At 38.5% G+C, this 27580-nt stretch overlaps 1 protein-coding gene across 5 annotated transcripts in view; it reads left to right on the plus strand.

Moving 5' to 3' along the window:
• HEPH (hephaestin) overlaps positions 1 to 27580 on the plus strand; it is a 102042-nt gene that overhangs the window by 62979 nt on the left and 11483 nt on the right. For all 5 annotated transcript variants that reach the window (XR_010660475.1, XM_065916342.1, XM_065916344.1 and 2 more), the window contains exons 16-17: positions 24670 to 24776; positions 26004 to 26229. Coding sequence is in view for 4 of the 5 variants with exons in the window: in XM_065916342.1 (XP_065772414.1) it covers positions 24670 to 24776; positions 26004 to 26229 (333 nt within the window). In the remaining variant the exon portion in view is untranslated. The remainder of the gene's footprint in view (positions 1 to 24669; positions 24777 to 26003; positions 26230 to 27580) is intronic.

The raw sequence follows: 27580 nt of genomic DNA on the forward strand, positions 1-27580 counted from the left end.
TATTTCCAAATAAGATCACATTTTGTGGTGCTGGAGATTTTAATTTTTTATGTGAATTATATAAATTATATGAATTGGGGGCACATAAATCAACACATCAATCCATAACACAGGTCATAACCAGAGCAATTATGAAGGAGTGATAAAAGTAGTAGAAGCCAGATTGTGGAGGATTAAGGAGTCAATAGGAAGTGAGGAAGTGGAGATACTAAATGATGACAAAACTTTCAAAAAGTTTAGCTTTGAAGAAAAGTGTGGAGAAGGTAGTGGCTTGAGGGTAGTGGGGAAAAGAAACAAAGAGATTTGAGCTTACTTCATATATGAGAATGAACCAGTAGAGAAGAGGTTGAAGATTCAGGAAAGAGAGAAGTCTGAGTCTAGGAAGAAATGGGAGAGAATAGGACTAAGAGCTCTCGTGGAATTATTAGCTTTGTGTAGGAATAGTCTGTTGTGAGGCTGCTCAGATCCTCGGCGGATGAAGAGCTTGGTGGATAAGATTATTGATATGTTGGTGGGATGGGGAGTGAGGATACGAGAGGTGAGAGTATTCATAGAGTGTTGGGTTGTAAGAGCAGGGATTCTGGAGCTAGACTGCCTGCCTGCTAGTCATTCAGTCATGTCCTTCTCTTTGTGATCCCATGGGCTTTAGCTTGCCAGGTCCCTCTGTTCTTGGGATTCTCCAGACGGCATAGATTCAAATGTAAGCTATGATGCATGAACTTTGGGAAGTCTTGAACATCTTTAAGCCTCAGTTATTTCATCTATTATTACTATTACTGCCACTGCTATTATTATTATTAAAAATCTATCTTTTAGGAGCTTGTGAGAATTAAATAAGTTGCAGGATTGTAAGTGTATGATCTTTTCAATATGTTGCTGAATTCTGTTTACCAGATTTTTTTTGAGGATTTTTGCAACATCAATGTTATTGGTCTGTAACTTTCTTACTTTCTTTTTTTGGATGTCTTTTTCTGGCTTTGGTATCTGGGTGATTATGGCTTCATAGAATGAGTTAGGAAGTGTTCCTTCTTTTGCAATTTTTTGAAAGCATTTCAGAAGAATAGACATTAGTTCTTTTCCAAATGTTTGATAGAATTTGCCTATGAAGCCATCTGGCCATTGGGTTTTGTTTTTTGATAGATTTTTTAATCACAGCTTCGAATTCAGCACTTGTAATTGGCTTCATCATAATTTCTATTTCTTCCTGGTTCAGTCTTTGAAGGTTGAACTTTTCTAAGAATCTGTCCATTTCTTCCAGGCTGTCCATTTTATTGGCATATAGTTGCTCATAATAGTCTCTCATGATCCTTTGTATTTCTGCATTGTCTGTTGTAACCTTTCTTTTTTCATTTCTAATTTTGTTGATTTGATTCCTTTCCAGTTTTTAGTTGGCAAGACTGGCTAATGGTTTGTCAATTTTGTTTATCTTCCCAAGAATGACATTTTAGTTTTATTAATTTTTGCTACTGTTTCCTTCAGTTCTTTTTTATTTATTTCTCCTCTGTTCTTTATGATTTCTTTCCTTCCACTAATTTTGGGGTTTTCTTGTTCTTCTTTTTTCAGCTGTTTTAGATGTAAACATAGGTTGCCTATTCAATGTCTTTCTTATTTATTGAGGTAGGATTGTATTGCTACAAACTTTCCTCTTGCAACTGCCTTTGGTGCTTCCCATAGGTTTCAAGTCATCATGTTTTCACTGTTATTTGTTTCTAGGAATTTTTAAATTTCCATTTTTATTTCTTCAGTAACTTGTTCATTATTTAGGAACATATTCTTTAATCTCTCATGTTTGTGATTTTTAATTTTTTCCCTGTAATTGATATCTAGTCTCACAGTGTGGTCAGAAAAGATGCTTGATATAATTTCAATTTTCTTAAATTAGAGAGGCTTGATTTGTGACCCAAGATGTGGTCTATCCTGGGGAATGTTCCATGTGCACTTGAGACGAGTACATTCTTCTTAATTTGGATGGAATGTTCTGAAGACATCAATTCAGTTCAGTTCAGTTGCTCAATCCTGCCCGACACTTTACAATCCCATGGACTATGCAGTCCATGGAATTCTCCAGGCCAGGATACTGGAATGGGTAGCCTTTCCCTTCTTCAGGGTATTTTCCCAGCCCAGGAATGGAACCCAGGTCTCCACATTGCAAGCAGATTCTTTACCCATTGAGCCATAAGGGAAATACATAAGTATATAAAGGAAATGAAAAGTGTGATTAAAAAAATAATTTCTCTAATAATGAGGGACATTGTGCATCTTTTCATTTGTTTATTGGCCATTTCTATGTCTTCTTTGGAGAGATGTCTGTTTAGGTCTTCTGCTCATTTTTTGATTGGTTTGTTTGTTTTTCCAGTATTGAGATTCATGAGCTGCTTGTATATTTTGGAAATAAATTATTTGTCAGTTGTTTCCTTTGCTGTTATTATCTCACACCCATCCAAATGGCCATCATCAAAAGATTTACAAACAATAAATGCTGGAGAGGGTGTGGAGAAAAGGAGCACTGTTACACTGTTGATGTAAATGCAAATGAGTACAACTATGGAGAACAGTATGGAGATTCCTTAAAAACTAGGTATAAATCTGCCATATGACTCAGGAATCCCATTACTGGGCATACACCCCAAGGAAATCATAACTGAAGAAGACATATATACCAAAATTTTCACCGCAGTACTGTTTACAATAACTAGGACATGGAAGCAACTTAAATGTCCATTGGCAGAGGAATGGATAAGGAAGTTGTGGTACATATACACAATGAAATATTACTCAGGTATAAAAATGAATTCATTTGAGTCAATTTTAATGTGGTGGATGAACCTAGAGTCCATTATACAGAATGAAGTAAGTCAGAAAGTGAAAGACAGATATCATATATTAATGCACATATAAGGAATCTAGAAAGATAGTACCAATGATCCTATGTACAAAACAGCAAAGAAGACACATCAGACATAAGGAATGGTCTTTTGACACAGTGGGAGGAGGGGGTGGGATGATTTGAGAGAATAACATTGAAATATATATATATATATATATATATTACCATATGTAAAACAGACAGCCAGTGGAAGTTTGATGTATGATTCAGGGAGCCCAAGCCAGTTCTCTGTGACAACCTGGATAGATGGGGTGGGGAGGGAGATGGGAGGGGGCGTTCAGAAGGGAAAGGACCCATGTATGCCTATAGCTGATTCTTATTGATGTATGGCAGAGGCCATCACAATATTGCAAAGTAATTATCCTCCAATTAATATAAATAAACACATTAAAAACAAACACAAATTAGTCATTGGTAAGGACAAGTGACAAATTAATAAGCAGTGACTGATTAATGACTACAGATATTTGTTTTGAGGCAATGGCATTGTTCTGAAATTATATACTTCTAGTGGTTGCACAGCACTTTGAATGTACCAGAAGGCATTGAATTGTACATTTTTTTATTTTTTTTTAATTTTTTTTATTTTTCAGTGGGTTTTGTCATACATTGATATGAATCAGCCATAAAGTTACACGAATTCCCCATCCCGATCCCCCCTCCCACCTCCCTCTCCACCTGATTCCTCTGGGTCTTCCCAGCCCACCAGGCCCGAGCACTTGACTCATGCATCCCACCTGGGCTGGTGATCTGTTTCACCATAGATAATATACATGCTGTTCTTTCGAAACATCCCACCCTCACCTTCTCCCACAGAGTTCAAAAGTCTGTTCTGTACTTCTGTGTCTCTTTTTCTGTTTTGCATACAGGGTTATCGTTACCATCGAATTGTACATTTTTAGTCGTACTTTATGGCATGTGAATTTCACTTCAATAAAAATGATAGCATGTAAAAAAAGAAGTTCTCAAAAACTTAAATATAATTAATAATAGTAATATAATCAACAACCACAGCAACAGAGAAAAAAAAGAAGAAAAAAAATCCAGAACCAACTACAGAAGAAATAAAAATCTAAGAATAATGATAAATGTTTCTCTCAGATCTCATTTGTCAATGTCCTTTCCCATGCTGTGAGTCACAGTCTCTCTCTGCCTCCCTAGGATGCCCTCCAATACTGGCCTTGTCTCTGCACCTGCTGTGGGGTCAGCTCAGACTCTAATCTGTCCCTACTTCTGCATGGTCTTGCCTCCAATGTTCACAGCTGACAGAACTAGTGTGTTTTCTTTTGTTGGAACTCTCATTGTCCTTTTATATATTCCATAGGCACAGAGTCTGCCTAGGTGATCGTGTGGATTTAGTTTGCAGCTTGTACACCTGTTGGGAAGGTTTTTGATCCTCTTCCTTAGCCACAGTGCCCCTGGGTTTCAACTGTGGTTTTATCTCCACCTCTGCATGTGAGTCATCCACAAGAGTTTGTTCCTGAGGTTTCCCTGGAGGACTTGGCTCTGCCCCAGTGAGGACCAGGTATGGCTGTGGCATGGCTGCTTGGATCATGGGGACCCTGCAATGCCAGGTACACAGGGGAGCCAGTGGCCATTGGCACAATAGATATGGCACTATTAGGATTTTTTCTCTGGCAGCTCTGCCCCAGTGAGGATTGAGCATGGAGGTGGTGCAGCTGCTTGGATTGCGATGATCCTGGCAGCACCAAGTGATCAGGGATGCTGGTGGCCTCAGCCACAGAAACTATGGCACTATTAGGTTCTTTTGCTAGTCTCTGGCAGATGGTGTTCAAAGGGCCTCTTTGGTCATTCTCTGTTGCTTGGCACATCAGGCACTTGAGGGTCTGCCTGGCTGGAACCCTCTATTTCTTGGTGCATCAGGCACTTAAAAGCCACCCTCTCTGGAGTCTTTATTGGTCAGCTTCCTGTGCTGGTGTGTTGGGAGAGAGAGGGAACACTGATGGCTCTACCCTCTTCACATGACTCAGCAGTATAGCCTTGCCTCCATGGCTGCGCGACTTTCCTCCAAAGGCATTTCCCTCTGTGATCTCCTCTTTTACATCCACTCAGGCTGTCTCCCCACAGTCAACAGCAGACCTCACCCTGGGATTGCTCTCCAATCCCTTTGCTCCAGCTCCCAGCTGCCACACATTCCAGGGGACTTGTGTCCCTGTCCAGGGTAGGGTGGTGCAAGGATTGTCTGTGTGGTTCTCATTCCATTCAGACTGTCATGGATTAGTTGCTGCACTCTCCAACAGCCTCAAATTCTTCTCCTCTGTCCCAGACTATTGCCCTGATGTGGTGACCTGACCCCTGCTTCAGTTCGCTTACCCTCCAGGTGCAGATTCAGTTCTGCTCTCTCTCCTCTTTTTCCCTCCCTTCCTTTATCCTACCAAGTTTTACATGGATCTGTATCTTCCTTTCTGGTTGTCAGGGACTCTTGCCTGCTATTAGCTGGTGTTCTGCAAGATCACCTGTGTCTGAAGGTGTGTTCCTAATGCATCCATGGAGAAAGATGTATTCCACATTCATCTACTTCTCTACCATCTTGTCTCTCAATATTTACTTTTTTTAAATATTTACTTTCATAAAGAATTTTCAAATTGTTTTCCAGAATGTCTGTACCATTTTGCATTCCCACCACCTAAGTATGAGTAATCCAGTTGTTCTATATGCTGGTTAACATTAGATGTTGTCACTTTTTTTTAAAAATTTAGACATTCACATAGATATGTTGCAATATCTAATTGTGGTTTTAATTCACATTCTCCAAATAGCAAAAATATTGAATGCATTTTATGTGCTTGTGTGTCATTCTTATATTTTCTTTAATGAAATGTGTTTTCAAAGTTTTTCCCATTTTTAATTGGGTGGTTTATTTTCATATTGTCGACTTTAGAGAGTTCTCTGTGTATTCTGGATACAAGGGTGAAATCTTGGCTACTATAGTCAGAACAGTGCCCCCTCCTGAAGCAGTGATATTTAGACTGATATTTAAGTGATATATATAAGCCAACTGTATTAACAAAATTTCAGGATAGCTTGAACCACAAGTGAAAATACCTTCATACAAAATGATCTCAGTGTGTTTGAGGAAAGAAGGAGACAGTATATCTGCTGCATACTGAGGAAAATGGAGAAGAGTAGGAAGTCTATTAGGAGAAATAAACTAAAATTAATATATCATGTAGAGCTTTGCAGGTAATGGTAAGAGTTTTTTTTTTAATATTATAGTTGCAATGGGAAGTTGCTACAAGAGTGCAATGTGGTCTACTTTATATTTCTAAAAGGATTGCATTCATTAATATATTGTTATATGTGGCATGTATTTTGCAAGGGTCCAGTTAGTTGGTTATTGTAGTTGTCCAGGTGATAGAAGATAAGGGCTTGTACTAGGGTGGTAGCAGTAGAGATGGATATGTAATGTATCTTTCAGGTAGATTTCTCAGAATTTGCTCATGGACTTGAGATATGAGAGAGTGAAAAGAAACAAAAGATAACTCCTGATTTTTGGCTTGAATAACTGGTGGTACTATTTACTAAGATAGGACAGACTAGAGGAGGAATAGATTTTTGGAGAGAAGCCAATGATATATTTTGGATTTGAGTTTAAGGTGAAAATTATAGGCAAATAGAATTTAGAATTGTTAATTAAGTAGTTGAATAAAGGAGTGTATAGCACAGTGGAGAGGTTGTAGGGTAGTCTAGTAAAGAGAATAACATGATCAAAGGCAACAGGACTGAGAATGTATGGGATATGCTCAGAGATGAGATCATGAGATCAGTGTATATTTTGAAGAAGTAGGAAAAGTTTGAGACAAGGCTGAAAATTTAGGCCTGGACTGAGCAAAGAAGGACTTGATTTCTTCAGTAAAGAGTATGGAGATTACTCTTTTGAGATATTAAATTCTTTTGAAAATAGAAATGATATGAACAGATTTTAGAAATATTAAAATCATGGAACAAAGACAATTTTAAAGAAAAGAGGAAAAGTTGGAGAACTCACATTGACCAATTTCAAAACTTAATACAAAACTATAGTGATCTAGACTGTGTGGTACTGGTATAAAGTTAGATTATACAGATCAATGGAATAGGATTGAGAATTCAGAAATAAACTGTTACATTTATGTTCAGTTTATTTCAATTAGCACCAAGACTATTTAATGGAGAAAAATTTTTTTTCAGCAAATGGTGCTGAAACATAGTGGATATATATAACCAAAACAATGGAAATGGATACCCTACCTCACACCATTTAGAGAAATTAATTCAAAATGAGCCAAAGATCTAAATGTAAGAGCTAAAACTATAAAATTCTTAGGAGAAAGCATAAGAGTAAATTTTCATGATCTTGAATTTTTTACTTAGATACAACATCAAAGTACAAGTGACCAAATTAAACATAAATATATTGGGCTTCCTCAAAATTAAGAACTTTTGTACTTCAAAGGCACTATCAAGAAAATGTGAAGATAATTCACAAAGTGGGAGAAAAATTTGCAAATCATGTATATGATAAAAGGCTAGTATCAAGAATATAAACATAATTATAACTCAGTGTTTTTATTACTTGACAGTGCTATTATCAAAAAACCAAATAACCCAATTAAGAGCAGACAAAGAGTTGGAACAGATATTTCTTCAAAGATATAAAAATGGCCAATAAGTATAGTAAAAGTCACTCAATATCATTAGTCATCAGGGAAATGCAAATAAAAACTACAATGAGTAAAATTTCTCGTCCACTAAGATGGCTAAACTAAAAAGACAGACAGTAACTAGTTTTCGTGAAGATATGGTGAAATTGAAACCCTCATCCATTCCTGGTAGGAAATAAAAATGGTAACTCTATTAGGAAGCAGTTTGGCAAATCCTCAAATGGTTGCACATAGAGTTACCATATAACCCAGTGATTCCATCACTAGGTACATACCCAAGAGAAATAAAAACAAATGTCCACACAAAACTTGTACACGAATGTTCATTGCAGCATTATTCATAATAGCCAAAATATTGAAGTGACTCACATGTCTATCAACTCATGAATAGATAAATACAATACATTATAGCCATAAAGTGAAATATTTTTGACAATAAAAAGAAATTAAGTACTAATATATGCTGCAGCATTGGTGGACAGTGAAAATATTACGCTAAATGAAAGAATCCAATCACAAAAGAAAATATCCTGTACAATTCAATTTGTCTTTTCCACAGCTTTATTGAGGTAAAATTGGTCAAAACATATATATTTAAGATATACAATCTGAAAACTCAGTATACATACACATTGTGAAATGTTCAACACATTCAAGCTAGTCAATATATCCAGTGCCTGACATAGTTATTACTTCCTCCTGTGTTTCTGTGTGTGCATGCATTGAGAAAACCCAAGATCTACTGTCCTAGCAAATCTCAAGTACATGACATAATATTGTCAGTTATAGAAACATTGATGTACATCAATTCTCCAGAATGTATTAATCTTGCATAACTGAAACTGTGTACCTCTTGACCAATATCTCCCAATTTCCTCCTTCATCTACTGTTAATATCCATCATTCTACTTTCAATTTCTATTTGACCATTTTAGATTCCACATATAAGTGAGATAATGGACTTCCCAGATAGCTCAGTGGTAAAGAATCTGCATGCCAATGAAGGAGCTGTGGATTCAATCACTGGATCAGGACGATCACCTGGAGGAGGAAATGCCAATCCACTCCAGGATTTTTGGTGGGATAACCGCATGGACAGAGGAGCCTGATGGGTATAGCCCATGGGGTCACAAACAGTCAGACACAACTGAGCAACTGAGCATGCATTAAGTGAGATCATACACTATTTGTTTTATTTCACCCAGCATAATGCTTTCCCAGTTAGTTTAATTGCCTCAAAAGTCAAGATTTTAAGGCTGAATACTATTCTATCATAGATGATAGACAGGTAATTTGCATGTATATGTGGATTTCCATATCTTGGCTATTATGAACCATACTATTATGAACATGGGAGTGGATGTATCTCTTCAAGATCTTAATTTCATTTCCTTTGACTATATAACCAGAAATAGAATTGTTGTATCAAATGATAGACCTATTTTTGACTTTTTAAGGAACTTCCATACTATTTTCCATAATGGCTATATTAATTTACATGCTTCCCTGATAGCTCAGTTTGTAAAGAATCCACCTGCAATGCAGGAGACTCCTGTTTGATTCCTGGGTCGGGAAGATCTCCTGGAGAAGGGATAGGCTACCCACTCTGGTATTCTTTTTTTTTTTTTTTTTTTTTTTATTAGTTGGAGGCTAATTGCTTTACAATATTGTAGTGGTTTTTGTCATACATTGACATGAATCAGCCATGGACTTACCTGTATTCCCCATCCTGATCCCCCCTCCCACCTCCCTCTCCACCCGATTCCTCTGGGTCTTCCCAGTGCACCAGGCCCGAGCACTTGTCTCATGCATCCAGGCTGGTCTGGTGATCTGTTCTGGTATTCTTGAGCTTCCCTTGTGACTCAATTGCTAAAGAATTCGCCTGCAATGCAGGATACCTGGGTTCAATCCCTGGGTTGTAAAGATCCCCTGGAGAAGGGAAAGGCTACCTACTCCAGTATTCTGGCCTGGAGAATGGGGTCACAAATAGTTGGACACGACTGAGCGACTTTCACGTCACTTCACCAACAGTGCACAAGGATTCCCACTTCTCTACATCCTCACCAATGCTTGCTATCTTGATTTCTTTTAAATTGTTTATTGGAGTATAATTGATATACAAGACTGTGTTATATTCAGGTGTATAGTAAAGTAAATCAGTTATACATATATACACTCTTTTTAAAGATTATTTTCCCATGTAGGCCATTACAGAGTATTTAGTAGAGTTCTCTATGCTATACAGTAGGTTTTTATTAGTTATTTATTTTACATATAATAGTATGTATACATTTATCCCCATATCCCAATTTGTCCCTCATACTATCTTTACTTTTGATGATTGTTGTTGCTGTTGTTGTTGTTCAGTTGCTCAGTTGTGTCCGACTCTTTGTGACCCCATGGACTGCAGCACTCAAGGCTCCACTGTCCTTCACTATCACCCAGAGTTTGCTCAGATTTATGTGCATTGAGTCAGTGGTGCTATGTTACTGGAGATAATAGAGGAAGCTACCATCTCATCCTCTGCTGCCCATTTCTCCATTTGCCCTCAGTTTTTCCCAGCATCATGGTCTTTTCTAATGAGTCAGCTCCTCACATCAGGTGGCCAAAGATTGGAGCTTCAGGTTCAGCATCAGTTCTTCCAATGAATATTCACGGTAGATTTCCTTAAAGTTTGACTGATTTGATCTCCTTGCTGTCAAGGGACTCTCAAGGGTCTTCTTCAGCACCACAGTTCAAAAGTATCACTTCTTTGATGCCTTCATTATGGCCCAACTCTCACATCCACACATGACTACTGAAAAAACCATAGCTTTGACTATATGGACCTTTGTCAGCAAAGTGCTGCCTTTACTTTTTAATGTGCTATCCAGGTTTCTCATAGTTTTCCTTCCAAGGAGCTAGTGTCTTTTAATTTTGTGGCTTCAATCATTGTCTGCAGTGATTTTGGAGTCCAAGAAAATGAACTCTGTCACTGTTTCCAATTTTTCCCTTTCTATTTGCCATGAAAGATGGGACCATATGCCATGATCTTATTATTTTGAATATTGAGTTTAAGCCAGTTTTTTCACACTCCTTTTTCACCCTTATCAAGAAGCTCTTTAGCTCCTCTTCAGTTTCAGCCATTAGACTGTTATCATCTGCATATCTGAGGTTGTTGATATTTCTCCAGGCAATCTTTTTTTTTTTTTTCATTTATTCTTATTATTTGGAGACTAGTTACTTTACAATATTGTAGTGGTTTTTGCCACACAGTGACATGAATCAGCCACGGATTTACATGTGTTCCCTATCCCTATCCCCCCTCCCACCTCCCTCCCCAGAAAGATAAACACCAATACAGTATATTAACACATATAAATGGAATTTAAAAAGATGGCAATAACCCTGGTTCCCAATAAGAAAAGGAGTACGTCAAGGTTGTTTATTGTCACCCTGCTTATTTAACTTATATGCAGAGTACATCATGAGAAACGCTGGGCTGGAAGAAGCACAAGCTTGGAATCAAGATTGCCGGGAGAAATATCAATAACCTCAGATATGCAGATGACACCACCCTTATGGCAGAAAGTGAAGAGGAACTAAAAAGTCTCTTGATGAAAGTGAAAGAGGAGAGTGAAAAAGTTGGCTTAAAGTTTAACATTCAGAAAACTAAGATCATGGCATCTGGTCCCATCACTTCATGGGAAATAGATGGGGAGACAGTGGAAACAGTGTCAGACTTTAATATTTTGACTCCAAAATCACTGTAGATGGTGATTGCAGCCATGAAATTAAAAGGCGCTTACTCCTTGGAAGGAGACTTATGACCAACCTAGATAGCATATTAAAAAGCAGAGACATTACTTTGTCAACAGAGATCCATCTAGTCAAGGATATGGTTTTTCCAGTGGTCGTGTATGGATGTAAGAGTTGGACTGTGAAGAAAGCTGAGTGCTGAAAAATTGATGCTTTTGAACTATGGTGTTGGAGAAGACTCTTGAGAGTCCCTTGGACTGCAAGGAGATCCAACCAGTCCAACCTGAAGGAGATAAGTCCTGGGTGTTCATTGGAAGGATTGATGCTCAAGCTGAAACTCCAATACTTTGGCCACTTCATGTGAAGAGTTCACTTATTGGAAAAGACCCTGATGCTGGGAGGGATTGGGGTCAGGAGGAGAAGGGGACGACAGAGGATGAGATGGTTGGATGGCATCACCGAGTCGATGGACATGGGTTTGAGTAATCTCTGGGAGTTGGTGATGGACAAGGAGGCCTGGCGTGCTATGATTCATGGGGTCGCAAAGAGTCAGGCACGACTGAGTGACTGAACTGAACTGAACGATAACCCTATATGTAAAACAGAAAAAGAGACACAGATGCATAGAACAGACTTTTGGACTCTGTGGGAGAAGGCGAGGGTGGGGTGTTCTGAGAGAATAGCATTGAAACAAGTATACTATCAAGTGTGAAACAGATCACCAGCCCAGGTTGGATGTATGAGACAAGTGCTCAGGGATGGTGCACTGGGAAGATCCAGGCAATCTTGATTGCAGCTTGTGATTCATTCAACCTGGAATTTTACATGACATACTCTGTATATAAGTTAAATAAGCAAGGTGACAATATGCAGCCTTGTCATACTCCTTTTCCAATTTGAAACCAATCAGTTGATCCATGTCCAATTCAAACTATTGCTTCTTGACATCAGTGGTTTGGGCATAAACTTGGATTACTGTGATGTTGATTGTTTTACCTTGGAAACAAACAGTTCATATTGTCATTTTTGAAACTTTATCCGAGTACTGCATTTCAGACTCTTTCGTTGACTATGAGAGTCACTCCATTTCTTCTTAGGGATTCTTGCTCACAGTCGTAGATATAATGGTCATCTGAATTAAATTCATCCATTTTAATTCACTGGTTCTTAATATTTTGATGCTCAATTTTGCCATCTCCTACTTGACCACGTCCAATTTACCTTGATTCATGAACCTAATATTCCAGGTTCCTATGAAATACTGCTTTACAGCATCAGATTTTACTTTCACCACCAGACACATCCACAGCTGAAAATCATTTTTGCTTTGGCCCAGCCACTTCATTCTTTCTGTAGTTATTAGTAATTGCCTCCATTCTTCCACAGTAGCATATCTAACACTTTCAGATCTGGGGAGGGGCTCACCTAGTGTCATAGCTTTTTGCCTTTTTATACTATTTATGGGGTTCTTGCAACAAGAATACTGGAATGGTTTGCATTTCCTCCCCCAGTGGACCACATTCTGTCAGAACTCTTCACTATGCTCTATCCATCTTGGTTACCCCTTGATGGCATGGCTCATATCTTCACTGAGTTACACAAGCCCCTTAACCATTACAAGGTGGTGATCCATGAAGGGGTTTGTAGTCATACCCTACCCTAACCACTAAATCCTGACAACCATTAAAATGGTCACTATAACTATAGCTTCGCCTTTTCCAGAATTCTAATATAAGTGGAATCATATAGTATGTACATTTTTGAGACTGATTTCTTTTATTCAGCATAATGCCTTTACTATTATTCATCAGTGTTATTATGTGTATTGATATGTATTTGCTTTTGAGTACATATATGTAGCACATTTTATTCATTTACCCATTGAAGGACATTTGAATTGGTTCCAGACTTTTGGTGATTATAGACAGAGCTACTATGTTTGCTTTGGCCAGTTTTGCTTTAGGTATCATATCCAAAAAATCATTGCCACAACTAATATCAAGAAACTCTTCCCCAATATTTTCTTCTATTGGTTTTATGGTTTAAGATTCTATATGTAAGAATTTTAATCCATTTTGAATTGATTTTTGTGTATTATGTGAGATAAGGATCCAGTGTCATTGTTTAGTGTTGATTATTTTCTATGCACCATTTATTGAAGACAAGATCCTTTCCTCATTGTATGTTTCTTGCATCTTTGTCAAAAATCACTTCCCTGTGGAAATGCAAATTGGTGCATTCACTATGGAGAATAGAATGGAGGTTTCTTAAAAAGCAAAAAAAAAAAAAAAAAAGTTATCATATGATGCTGCAATCCCACTCCTGGACATATATCTGCAGAAAACTATAATTCAGAAATATATATGCACTCCAGTGTTCATAGAAGCACTATTAGGAATAGCCAAGAAATGAAGGCAACCTAAAATGTCTGTTGACAAAGGAATGGATAAAGATGATGTGGACACTGTGGTATAAATACCACATCATCTTTACCCATTTTACTCAGGCATAAAAATAAATGAAAAAATGCCACTTGTAGCAACATGGGTGGACCTAGAGACTATCAAACTGAATAAGGTAAGTCACACAGAGAAAGACAATTATCATATGATATCACTTATATGTGGAATCTAAAGAAATTATACAAGATATTATTTGCAAAACAGAAATAGGTTCACAGACATAGAAAACAAACGTATGGTCACCAAAGGGAATAGCAGGAGTTGAGGGGAGAGATAACTTAAGAGTTTGGTATTAGCATGCACACACTATTATATAAATAAACAGTAAAGGGACTAATGTATAGCATGGAAACTATACTCATTATCTTGCAAGAATCTATAATGGAAGCTAACGTCACATTGCATATTAGTTGTAATTCAATTAAAAACAGTTAATTAATTCAAAAGTTTGGTTGCTTATAGATCCATGGATTTATTTTTATTCTGTTGCACTAGTATATAAATATAAATGTAAACATATATGCCAGTACCATGCTCTTTTGATTACTCTAGCTTTATAATATATTTTGAATTCTGGAAATATAATGCTTCCAGCTTTCTTCTTGATCAAGATTTCTTGGATTATTCTGTGTCTTTTGTGGTTCCATATAAATTTTAGTATATTTTTCTATTCCTGTAAAAATGCCATTGGAATTTTGATTAATATTTCATTGAATCTGTAAACCACTTTGGATAATATGGGCATTTTAACAATATTAATTGGATTTCCCTCATAGCTCAATTGGTAAAGAATCTGCTTGCTATGCAGGAGACCCCAGTTCGATTCCTGGCTCAGGAAGATACACTGAGAAGGGATAGGCTACCCACTCCAGTATTCTTGGCCTTCCCTTGTGTCTCAGCTGGTAAAACAATCCGCCTGAAATGAAGGAGACCTAGGTTTGATCCCTGGGTTGGGAAGATCCCCTGGGGAAGAGAAAGGCTACCCACTACAGTTGGTGACCTGGAGAATTTCATGGACTCTATAGTTAATAATGACAATATTAATTATTCCAGTTCATGAGCACAGGGTATTTTTCCATTTACTCATAACTTCTTCAACTTTTTTTTTTAATTAAGATTTTATAATCTTCAGTGTACATGTCTTTCTCTTCTTTGGTTAAGTTTATTCCAAGATATATTTTAAAATTTTTGCTATTGTGAAAGGGATAGTTTTAATAATTTCTTTTTCAAACAGTTTGTTGTCTGTGTATAGAAATACAATGGATTTTTGTATATTTTTATCCTATATATTTGCTAAATTTGTTTATTAATTCTACAGTTTTTGTTGAGTCTTTAGAGTTTTTGCAATATAAAATCATTTCATTTGCAAACAGATAATTTCACTTTTTCCTTTCTGATTTGGATGTCTTTAAAAAAGGTTTTTCTTATCTGATTGTTCTGGTTAAAGGCTTCCAGTACTATGTCAAATGGAAGTAACAAGAGTCAACATCCTTGCCTTTACTGACTCTTAAAAGGAAAGTTTTCAATTTTTCTCCATTGACTGTGATGCTAACTGTGGTCTTTTCATAAATGGCTGTTACTGTGTTGAGACAAATTCCTTCTCTACCTATATTTTAAGAATTTTAATCATGGGTGGAATGTTAATTTTTAATTTTATTTTGTATACATTGAGATGATCATGCATTTTTTCTTTTTTCTTTTTAATATGTGGTTCATTGCATTAATATATTTGCATATATCTACCTACCTTAGCATACCAGGGATAAATACCAGGGTTTACAGCATATGATCCTTTTAACATGCTATTGAATTTAGTTTGCTAGTATTTTATTGATGATTTTGTATCTGTATTTACTAGGGATATTGGCTTGCAGTTTTCTTTCTTTGTAGTTATGCCTTTGGTTTTGCTATCATTGTAAGGCTGGTTTCATAAAATGGGTCTGAAAGCATTTCTTCTCTTTTTGGAAATACTTTAAAGAAATATTGTCATTAATTCTTCTTTGAGTGTTTGATAGAATTCACACGTGAAGCCTTCTAACCCTGGGATTGTCTATGTTGGGAAATTCATGATAAGTGATTAAATTTCATGTGTATCATTGTTAGGTCCATTTGGTGTATGGTATTTTTCAAGTCAAATGTTTCCTTATTGACTTTCTGTTTAGATGTCATATCCATTATTTTAACTAGGATATTGAAGCACTTTACTATTATTGTTTTGCTGTCAATTTTTGCCTTCAGAGCTGTCAGCATTTGCTTTATATATTTAGGTACTCTGATACTGAGTATGTCTATATTTATCACTGCTAAATCTTCTTTTTGAATTGATCCATTTACCATTATATAGTGACATTTGTTTCTAGAGACAGTTTTAGGCTTAAAATCTATTTTGTCTGCTATATTATAGTCATCTTTTTAAAATTAATTTATTTTAATTGGCATATCTAGTAGTGATGAATTTACTCAGTTTTTTGGTTTTGGTCTTGGAAAGATTTTATTCTAGATTTTCTTCATTATTAATGTGTAATTTTATAATTTTTATAAATTCATCACTGAATTTTTTTCTTCCACTACTCTGAGTATAACATCCCACTCTTTCCTAGCCTGTTCAGTTTCCATTGAAAAATCCTCTTTAGTATTATGGGGGTTCTCTTATATGTGAATTGCTTTTCTTGCTGCTTTGAAAATTCTGTGTATTTAACTTTTGAAATTTTTTTTTTTATATCTAAGTGCAGTCTTCTTTGGGATGATCTTATTTGAGAAATGTTGGGTTTCATGAGGAGCTTCCCAGGTGACTCAGTGGTAAATAATCTGCCTGCTAAAACAGAAGACGTGAGTTCAATCTCTGGGTTGGGAAGATCCTCTGGAGGAGGAAATGGAAACCCACCCCAGTATTCTTGCCTGTAAAATCCCATGGACAAAGGAGCCTGGTGGGCTACAATCCATCCAGTCATAAGAGTTGGACACGACTAAGTGAGCCCAAATGAGTTTCATGAATCTGGATGTCTGTTTCATTTTCAGAATTTGGGAAGTTTTCAGCCATCATTCCTTTAAATAGGATTTCTGGCCCTCTTTCTCTCTGTTCTCCTTCTGTAACTCCCATAATGCATGTCAATTGTCTTTATGGTATCCCATAAATCCCAAAGTCTTACTTTACTCATTTTGCATCTTCCTTTTTTTTTTTCTTCTTGTAAGTAGATAACTTCAAGTGAATTATCTTCAAGTTCACAGATTCTCTCTTTTGCTTGATCAATCTTTTTTCCTTTTTCCTATCATACACTTTCTCCCGTACAAATTCATCAAAAGATCATTTAAATGCTGAGCAACTTCCACTAAACAACTTCTGAACACTGACAGAGGACACCAGGCACCCAGAAAGGCAGTCCATTATCTTCAAAAAGAGGTAGGACAAAATATAAAAGACAAAAAGAGAGACATAAGAGTTAAGGATGGAGACCTTCCCTGGGGTGGAAGTCGTGAAGGAGGAGAAGTTTCCACACAGTAGGAAACTCTCTCACAGAGGCTCTGTAGGGAGTTTTGGAATCTTAGAAGGCAACATAACTGGGAGAAAAAACAGAACAAAACAAACAAACAAAACACAGAATACACGCCTAACCACAATTGCAGAAAAAAGAACTTTCCTGCAAAAGGCTATCACCTTTCCTGCCAGGCCAGCAGCCTGGCCTGCTCACAGAACAAAAGACTGAGTGAATACCAAAGGAGAGTCAGCCACTGGTAACCAGCCCCTCCCTACTCACCCCCACCCAGAGGCAGAAAGGCAGGCTTGCGACAGCCTAAGCCGTAAGGCAAGGGGCTGCTGCATCTTCCACCAAACTGTGAGCAGGCTCCCAGCTGCTAACCATAACTTCCCGAGATACTGTATGGTTGGCATCCAGCAGGAGGGTTGCAGCCTATGATCAGCTCTCCAGAGGAGATATACAGCACACCTGAGATGGTGCTCTCATGGTGCATCTGGGAAATCTAATGGCCAGGACCTGGGAGCTGATTAAGATGCATGGCCCACCTAGGACAGAGTGCTCGCCAAGCACCTGGTCACTTGAGCTGCTCAGACCAGGGAAGGACACAAAACACATGCCCAACCCACAGAGACTGAGCCAGAATTGTGTCTGAGTGTCTCCTGTGGAGGTACGGGTCAGCAGTGGCCTGCTGCAGGGATAGAGGCTCTGGGTGCAGCAGACTTATCTATGGCATAAGCGCTCTTGGGGGGGTTGCCATTAACCCCACCATAGAAATGCCAGAGCTTACGCAAGACTGGGGAAACAGACTCTTGGAGGGCACACAAAAAAACCTTAGTGCACCAGGACCCAGGAGAAAGGAGCAGTGACCCCACAAATGACTGACCCAGATTTACCCGTGAGTTTCCAGGAGTCTCTAGTGGAGGCGTGGGTCAGCGATGGCCTGCTATAAGGTTGGGGGCACCGAGTGCAGCAGTGCACGCATGGGACCTTTTGAAGGAGGTCACCATTATCTTCATTACCTCCACCATAGTTTAGCCTCAGGTCAAGCCATAGGGAGGGAACACAATCCCAACAATCAACAGAAATTGGATTAAAGATTTACTGAACATGGCCCCGCCCATCAGAACAAGACCCAGTTTCCCCCTCAATCAGTCTCTCCCATCAGGAAGCTTCCATAAGCCTCTTATTCTTACCCATCAGAGGATAGATAGAATGAAAACCACAATCACAGAAAAATAACCAAACTGATCACATGTATCATGGCCTTGTCCAACTCAATGAAACGATGAGTCATATCATGTACGGCCACTCAAGATGGATGGATCAAGGTGGAGAGTTCTGACAAAAACGTGGCCCACTGGAAAACGGAATGGCAAACCACTTCAGTGTTCTTGCCTTGAGAACCCCATGAACAGTATGAAAAGGCAAAAATATATGACCCTGAAAGATGAACTCCCCAGGTCTACAGGTGCCCAATATGCTACTGGAGAAGAGTGGAGAAATAACTTCAGAAAGAATGAAGAGACAGAGCCAAAGCAAAAACAACACTGACTTGTGGATTAGATGGGGGATGGGAGTAAAGTCTGATACTGTAAAGAGCAATTTTGTATAAGAAGCTGAGATGTTAGGCCCATGAATCAAATTGGAAGTGGTCAAACAGGAAGTGGCAAGAGTGAACATTGCCATTTTAGGAATCAGTGAACTAAAATGGACTGGAATGGGTGAAATTAACTCAGATGACCATTATATCTACTGTGGGCAAGAATCCCTTAGAAGAAATGGAGTAGCCGTCATAGTCAATAAAATAGTCTGAAATGCACTACTTGGATGTAATCTCAAAAAGCAACAGAATGATCTCTGTTTGTTTCCAAGGCAAACCATTCAATATCAGAGTAATCCAAGTCCATGCCCTGACCAGTATGCTGAAGAAGCTGAAATCAAATGGATCTATGAATATCTACAAAACCTTCTAGAACTAACATCCAAAAAAGATATTATCTTCATTATAGGTGACTGGAATGCAAAAGTAGGAAGTTAAGAACTACCTGGAGTAACAGGCAAATTTGCCCTTGGAGTACAAAATGAAGTAGGTCAAAGGCTAGCAGAGTTTTGCCAAGAGAATGCACTTGTCATAGCAAACACCCTCCTCCAACAACACAGGAGACGACTCTACATATGGGCGTCACCAGATGGTCAACATCAAAATCAGATTGATTATATTCTTTGCAACCAAAGATGAAGAAGTTCTATACAGTCAGCAAAAACAAGACCAGGAGCTGACTGTGGCTCAACAAAACAAAGGTTCAAAAGCATGATCTCCTTATTGCCAAATTCAGACTTAAATTGAAGAAAGTAGGGAAAACCCCTAGACCATTCAGGTATGACTTAAATAAATCCCTTACGATTATACAGTGGAAGTGATGAACAGGTTCAAGGATCTGTTCTGATAGACAGAGTGCCTGAAGAACTATGGCCGGATATTCATGACATTGTACAGGAGGCATTGATCAAGACCATCCCCAAGAAAAAGAAATGTAAAAAGGCAAAACGGTTGTCTGACAAGGTCTTACAAATGGCTGAGAAAAGAAGAGAAGCTAAAGGCAAAGGGGAAAAGGAATGATATACTCATTTGAATGCAGAGTTCCAAATAATAGCAAGGAGAGATAAGAAAGCCTTCCTCTGTGATCAATGCAAAGAAATAGAGGAAAACAGACTGGAAAGACGAAAGATCTCTTCAAGAAAATTAGAGATACCAAGGGAACATTTCATGCAAAGATGAGTACAATAAAGGACAGAAATGGTATGGACCTAACAGAAGCAGAAGATATTAAGAAGAGGTGGCAAGGATACACAGAAGAACTATACAAAAAAGATCTTCATGACCCAGATAACCACAATGGTGTGATCACTCACCTCAAGCCAGACATCCTGGAATGCTAAGTAAAGAGGGCCTTAGGAATCATCACTACAAGCAAAGCTAGTGGAGGTCATGGAATTCCAGTTGAGCTATTTCAAATCCTAATAGATGATGCTGTTAAAGTGCTGCATTCAATATGCCAGCAAATCTGGAAAACTCAGTAGTGGCCACAGGACTGGAAAAGGTCAGTTTTCATTCCAATCCCAAAGAAAGGCAATGCCAAAGAATATTCAATCTGCTGCACATTTGCACTCATCTCAGTTCAGTTCAGTTCAGTTGCTTAGTCGTGTCTGACTCTTTGTGAACCCATGGACTGCAGCATGACAGGCCTCCTTGTACATCACCAACTCCCAGAGTTTATTAAAACTCATGTCCATTGAGTCGGTGATGCCATCCAGCCATCTCACCCTCTGTCATCCCCATCTCCTCCTGCCTTCAATCTTTCCCAGCATCAGGATCTTTTCAAATGAGTCAGTTCTTCGCATCATGTGGCCAAAATACTGGAGTTAAGCTTCAGCATCAGTTCTTTCAATGAATATTCAGGACTGATTTCCTTTAGGATGGACTGGCTTGATCTCCTTGCAGTCCAAGAGACTCTCAAATGTCTGCAGTCTATGGGGTTGCAAAGAGTCAGACACGACTGAGTGACTGAACTGAACTGAACTGATCATTACATACATTTTTTTAGCTCCAGAGTTTTATTTGATTCTTTATTATTTTTGTTGAACTTATCATTTTGTTTATGTGTTGCTTTCCTGATTTTGTTAAATTGTCTCTCTGTGTTCCCTTGTAGCTCACTGAACTTTACAAAACAATAATTCAATTTTTTTTGTTGTTGTTCAGGCAATTTTAGATCTCCATTGTGTTGGAGCTGGTTACTGGAAAACTATATTCCTTTGTTGGTGTTTGGTGGTGTCATATTTCCTTAATCATTCACATTTTTCTAACTTTGCAGTGGTATCTCCACTTTTGAAAGACTGACCATCTCTTCCAAACTTTATGAACTAGCTTGCATGGGGAAAGATCTTCACCTACAGTTGGATGCAGTGGTGCTAGCTGGGTAGAGTATGGTAGCTTTGACTCTGTGGTTGTTCAGCACTGGCTCTGACTCTGGGGAGGGCACACTGGTATAGCCTACATACAGTTCCATCAGCTGAATACTGCAGTGATCTTCAGAAACTAAGTCTCCAGGTGTCCACAACAGTGACAAGAACTATTGGGAGTCCTCGGTGGTAAAGGCTACTGAAAGGTTGCTGATGAGAGCTGTGAACAATGCCAGAATTCTTGGCTTCCGGAGGAGAGAAATTTGATCCGGGGCCAGTGATAAGGCTTGAATGCTCAGAGCTTTTTGTGTAATAAAGTTTTATTAAAGTATAAAATAGATAGAGAAAGCTTCTGACATAAACATCAGAAAGGGACAGAGAGTGCCCCCTTGCTGGTTTTTACCAAGGAGTTATATACCTGTTAACAAGCTTCTAATTAGAGAAAGGAAACACCTCAAAACTGAGAGAGTTGCACCAGGCCCCTAACCCACAACATGCTCTTTGAGATAGCCTTGGCACAAGGTGAGTCATCCTGGGCCATAAAACAATTGACATGAATCTTGAAAAAGGCAGATTTCCAAGCAAATACCTAGCTCATTAACAAAGCCTAAGGAAGACACTTCCATGAGAAAAAATCATTGGTTAGCTCAAAGTTTGAGATAAAGTTAAGTTCAGGTGGTACCAGGTGTCATCATGACAACACAGAATTAGAAAAGAAAAGAAAAAAAAAAAGTCTGTCACTTGCAGTTTTATTTCCTCCTGCTGCTTGGGGACATCTTCCCTCCCTTCCACGGCTATTAACACTCTCACTACTTGGATCTTTCTGTTCACTTTTTCCCCCATGGGGCAGAATTATGACTGAGAGCACTCCTCTTGACACTATGTCCAACATGTGGGTTCACGTGTAGCTGTGTCTGTGATGCACAGAAATAGCTTTGGCTCCAGAATTATGTGGGCCACTCACTGCTGCAGTAGTGGTGGTGTCTCAACAGAGGATCATCTCCTGTTGGGGGAGAAGATGCAAGTGGCAGCTATACTAGTGGAAGTGGAGCAGCAGTGGCTCCTTCTGAGTAGGGGAGCCATAGTAGAGTTGGATCCTTTTGCAAGGCTGCGTGGCAGCAGATCCTTGTGTAAGAGTATTAGTGCAACAATGGCTCCTTCAACACAGAGGTGAAGTGTCTGTTGGGAAAGGGTGCTTCAGCAGCTCATTTTTGAGGAGTTAGGTGTTGATGGATCCTTTTGGGGGGGGGCTAAGTGGCAGTGTCTCTTTGGTTGGGGAGTTGAAGCAGTTCTTTCGTGGGGTCACAAGGAACAGTTGGGGCTTCTTCTGGCATAATGCAGAGCAGCACTGACTTCTTCTGGCAAAGGCAGCATTGATGGCTCCTTGTCAAATGGAGGGCGAAGGAGGGTTGCAGTTCTTTATGAATATGGGAAGGCAAGGAGTAGCAGTCGCTTCTTTTCAGGAGGATGCAGTGGTGATGGCTTCTTCTAGGAGAGTGGAGCAGTAACAATTCCTTCTCTAGTGTGACATATCAGTAGTTACTCCTTGTGGAGCTGGAGGTGGGACAACTAAAGCTTCTTGGAGTAAGGGCCAATTGGCTGTGGCTCCTTGGGTTGGGGGGCAAGGCAGTGGCTCTCTCTTGGGAGGAAGGAAGGGGAGGCTTTTCTTGAGGTTGAGGTGATGGCTGCTCCTTCATAGAGTGCAGAGAAGCTACAGCTTCTTGAGTTGTGGCAGAATGTTGGTGTTTCCTTCTTGTAGAGATGTCAGAGAGATGTGGACTCCAAGTTCAGTTGAAAGGTGAGTGTAAAGAAAGACAGTCTGGTAGTGAGGGCTGCTGTCATTCTCCTGCTGTCTTTTTCAGCCATGGGGATTATCTCTTGATTCCTAGCTGTGCCAGATTGTAGTGATGTGGGTAAGATACTTCTTACATTTACTTATTTGCCTATCTTCAATTATTTTGCTGCACTGGGTTGTTACACATTCTTTGTGTTGTGGAACTCTCTCAGAGCTATTACATCGGTCTATAGTTGCCTATTCCTTGCTTTGGTGGCTATTGTAGGGAGAAGTGAGTATTGGGATCTCCTTAGTCTGCTATCTTCTTGACATCACTTGTGAATAATCTGATTTGTATAAAATATTCAGAATAATAAAACTATTGAGACATAAAGTAGATTAGTGGTTGTCCAGGGCTTGGGTGTGAGATGGATTAGAGAATGAGGCTAAGGAGTGCAGGGACTTTTTAAATGGTAATAATATTCCTAAAACTGACTGTGATGATGATTGCAAAATTTTATGGATATACTAAAAATCATTGATTTGTACTCTTTACATGTGTGAATTTTTTTGGTTTGAAAATACCTCAATAAAGATGTTATAAGATTAATATGATATCAGTTGGAAGATGGATTGAAGAGAGTCAGAGTTGGAGACAGAGAAACAAGTTAGGAAGTTTTGTATTAGTCCAGTCTTTAAAATAAGCATCTAAACTGGAGCGAAAACATCAGGAATTGGAAGGAAGAGAATATGGTTATAAAATATAATGTAGAGGTTCAATCAGTAAGACTTGCCATTTAGTTGGATTTTAAATGCATGAGAGTGGGTAAAATAAACTCAAAGTAAACTCAATTTTTGAATCTGGGTAATTATGAAGATTTTTATGTCATCACTAGATACTGGGAGTACAGATTGAGTAATAGCATTTTTTTTTTTCCAAAGGAGGAAGGTGAATTCATAACAATTTTAGTTTTTTATGTGTTGTCAGGTCAACTTTCAAAAGACATCCAGTAACTTTGATCTACAAAATTATGTTAACTTCATATATGTAGCATTGTGATTCAGTGTTTTGCATATTATTCTCCATTGTATGGTATTATTAGATAATTATAGTTCCTTGTGCTATACAGTATATTGTTGTAGCTCACCTATTTTATACATGGTAGTTCATTTCTGTTAATCCCATTAAATACATAAATAAAAAATTCCAGTATATGATTGAAAGTTTTGGATTACAGCTTAATGACAAGAAAGATCTGGCTAACTATTTGAGTCATCAGTACACAGAAATTAAAACTGACATCAGAAAGATGGCTGAAAGCTTCCGTGGGGAGCATATGGAAAAATAGGAGAAGAGGACTAGAGACAGAACCTTGAACAGCTGCATTTAGGAAGCATCAGCAGGAAAAGGAGATCAGAACAGAGTTAAAGAAGGAAGGACATGATAAACAGGGAGAACAGTAGCAGAGCTGCCTTACTAGAAGATTGGACCTGGATCTTTAAAGACAAGGACAGTAAAAGAGAAGCTGAGGGTATCCCAGGAGGGAGAAAAATAAAGTCACAAAAATAAAATGAATACTGGTATTGAAATGATGGAGAAATATCTTGAAGGTACTGGGACTCATCTGCCACAGTCTTTTAGGGATACCTGGGAACTGGGAGACATTTCTGACCTGCTCCAACTGGAGATTTCTGTTATCCTTTCTAGGTGAGGTTCTCACTTACCAATGGAATATTCCAGAGAGATCTGGCCCTGGTCTCAATGATTCTGCTTGTGTTTCTTGGATCTACTATTCTGCAGTGGATCCCATCAAGGTAAAGACAATATTGGCTTCCTGGAGATGTCTCAGGAATGGGCAGACTGCATAGCAAAAAGAAGCTATTAAACAGATGTGGTAAAGAGCCTAGTACTGAAGTCCAGGGACTGGAGGAAATTCCTCAAATCCTGAGCTTATTTTAATAGGTAGAAGGAGAGATAAAATGATTAGGTAGCACCCATGTTTGTTCTGAGGGTTTTCTTCCAAGTTTCTTCTTCTTGGATAGTATAAGGCAGTATGTTATCACTTTAGAAACTTAGAGTTGGTTGTCAAGAGATTGGGTTTCTAGCCCAAATTTGGTTCTGTCTTATCTTTGGATTGACTTTGGGCAAGTCATTCTGTCTCATTCATTTCTCATCTGGAAAAAGCTAATCTGTGTAGCCACCCATCAACAGCCAGATGTCAGTAATCACTTATTGAGAGCCTACTACATTTTAGGCATTTTACCTGGCTCTTTTGATGATAAAAATATAAGATTCAGTTCCCATCTTAAAAGAGTGTGATCTATAATAGCTGTGGGGAACAGATGAATATAAACATAATATTAGCATTGAATATATAAAATATAAGTAAAATATACAATAAAGCTAGGTCTCTCCTGCATGGCAAGCCAATGTTTTACCAACTGAGCTACACGGGAAGCCATACACACACACACACACACACACACACACACACACACACACACACACACACACACACATATACACACACACACACATTTTAAACATAGCATAGTGTTAGCAACTACTTAAAACTATTTAATAGGAAGTGCTATGGGAGTCCATGAGAGAGTGATTTATTCTGCTTGGAGGAGAGAATGAAAGGGAAACTAGAGAAGGCAATGTGATGATAAGTAGATGTACTTTGAGCTTTAAAAATGGAATAGTAGTATAACATAAGATAAGGGATATGGTGGAGGAGTGGGCATTACAAGGAAGAAGAAACAACCTGAGATAAGGCACTGGGTTGTGAAAGTGATTGGTGGGTTTGGAGATCAATGAATATTCCAGCAGAGATAAATCATAGGTGAGATAGCATATCTTACCTGTGCCCCAAGGTGGTTGTGAGGATGGATTCAGATAATATAGTTGAGCCTCTTATAAACACAAGGCATTATGATAAAGCGCTGAGGACACAGTGGGCTTGGGTGTCAGCCTATCTCCCTGTAGAGCACCTATTGCCCAGGAACAACTCCATCTGTTCATTCCTTCCCCATCCTCAGGACATGTACAGTGGCCTGGTGGGACCCTTGGCCATCTGCCGAAAAGGCATCCTGGAGCCCTACGGAGGACGACGTGACATGGACCGAGAATTTGCCTTGTTATTCTTGATTTTTGATGAGAACAAGTCTTGGTATCTGGAGGAGAATGTGAAAACTTATGGGTCCCAGGATCCAGGCCGTGTTAACCTGCAGGATGAGACTTTCTTGGAGAGCAATAAAATGCATGGTCTGTAGAAAGAAACGTATCCTATTTTCAAAGAAATTCTTACTGGTTTCATGGAGATATTTTTGATAGGCCCATCACAACCTAAGGGAACATAATCTCTGAAAGGTTAGGAAGGTGGAACGGGGACACATTAGAAGGAATGTCTAGTACTACAGTATTATCTATAATGTGGTTCAAGTTAGATCAGGTGCTCAGAAAGCAGGAAGCTGACTCTATAAAGTTGCTGTGGTAACATGAACACATTTTAACCTGTTAGAGAGTGCAAGGCAGACATTTATGACCCTTAATGTACCTGGTGCCCTGGTTTATTAGGGCCTCTCTATTTAAAAATTCTGAATTTAGTTTCTCGATATTATCTTATTTCCTTGCCACTCTGAATCTGAGATATGTTTTCTCAGTGGATTCTAATATAGGTAAATGAAGGGCAGCTTGTCTTTTAATCTATTTTTGAAACAATGGTTATATTTACAGATGAGAGGATTGGAGAGAGAGCCTCAAAGAGCAGCATACTGGGTTATATTACAAATAAGAACTTTTTTGATGCTCAAATGGATTTTGGAGGGAAATTGTGCACCCAAATCTTCCTTTGTTCTACAGATTTGTGTATCTTTAAAAAATAGAGAAAATCTCAACTAAGAGGAAGAGTTTAAGTGCAGGGGAATGTAGTAGTGCAATATTTCTTTGATTTGAGGGTAAATTGCAGCTTTGATAGTGACTCTACTGGAACTCAAAAGTAGTCTCTCATTGTCACACACATTATGGCTATGTCCCCTCGATGGAAATATGAGTGATTCACATTGGATCTGATGATTCACAGACTTTACAGAATGACTTTTTAGCTCCTTTCAAATCTGAGAAATAAATTGCCCAAAGTCAAATGGAATGAGGATACAGATCTTACTAGTGTAGGGGTTTGGCTAATGCTCATTTCCATCTGGTGTTTAAGTGTTTATTCATCCAACTCTTCATGTATCAGTCTACCTCTCTATCAAGTATTTACTGAATACTCTCTGAGTGTGGGCATTAGAGATAAAAAAGTAATGTTGGAGTCTGAGGGAAAATAAATAAGACCCTTACTTCCCTTCTAGATTTCTGAACTAATTGAGAAAGAGACAGAGATGCTTAATTAAGATCAAATGTGAACTTACTGAGAAAGCTAGTTGCAAACTGAATTTAGTTTTGCAGCAAAATGGGCCTGCTAATACTCCACCAACAATGGATAGATTTTCTCTCTTGTTATTGAGATAGAGGGAAAAAAAAAAAAAAAAACAGCCCTCCTTCTTTACAGAGGCAAAACCTTCCCCATGATGGAATAACAAATCCATTTGCACCACTTCCTGTGGTCTGATCT

The sequence above is a fragment of the Muntiacus reevesi genome, chromosome X, assembly GCF_963930625.1.
Source record: "Muntiacus reevesi chromosome X, mMunRee1.1, whole genome shotgun sequence".
Classification (NCBI taxonomy): Eukaryota; Metazoa; Chordata; class Mammalia; order Artiodactyla; family Cervidae; genus Muntiacus; species Muntiacus reevesi.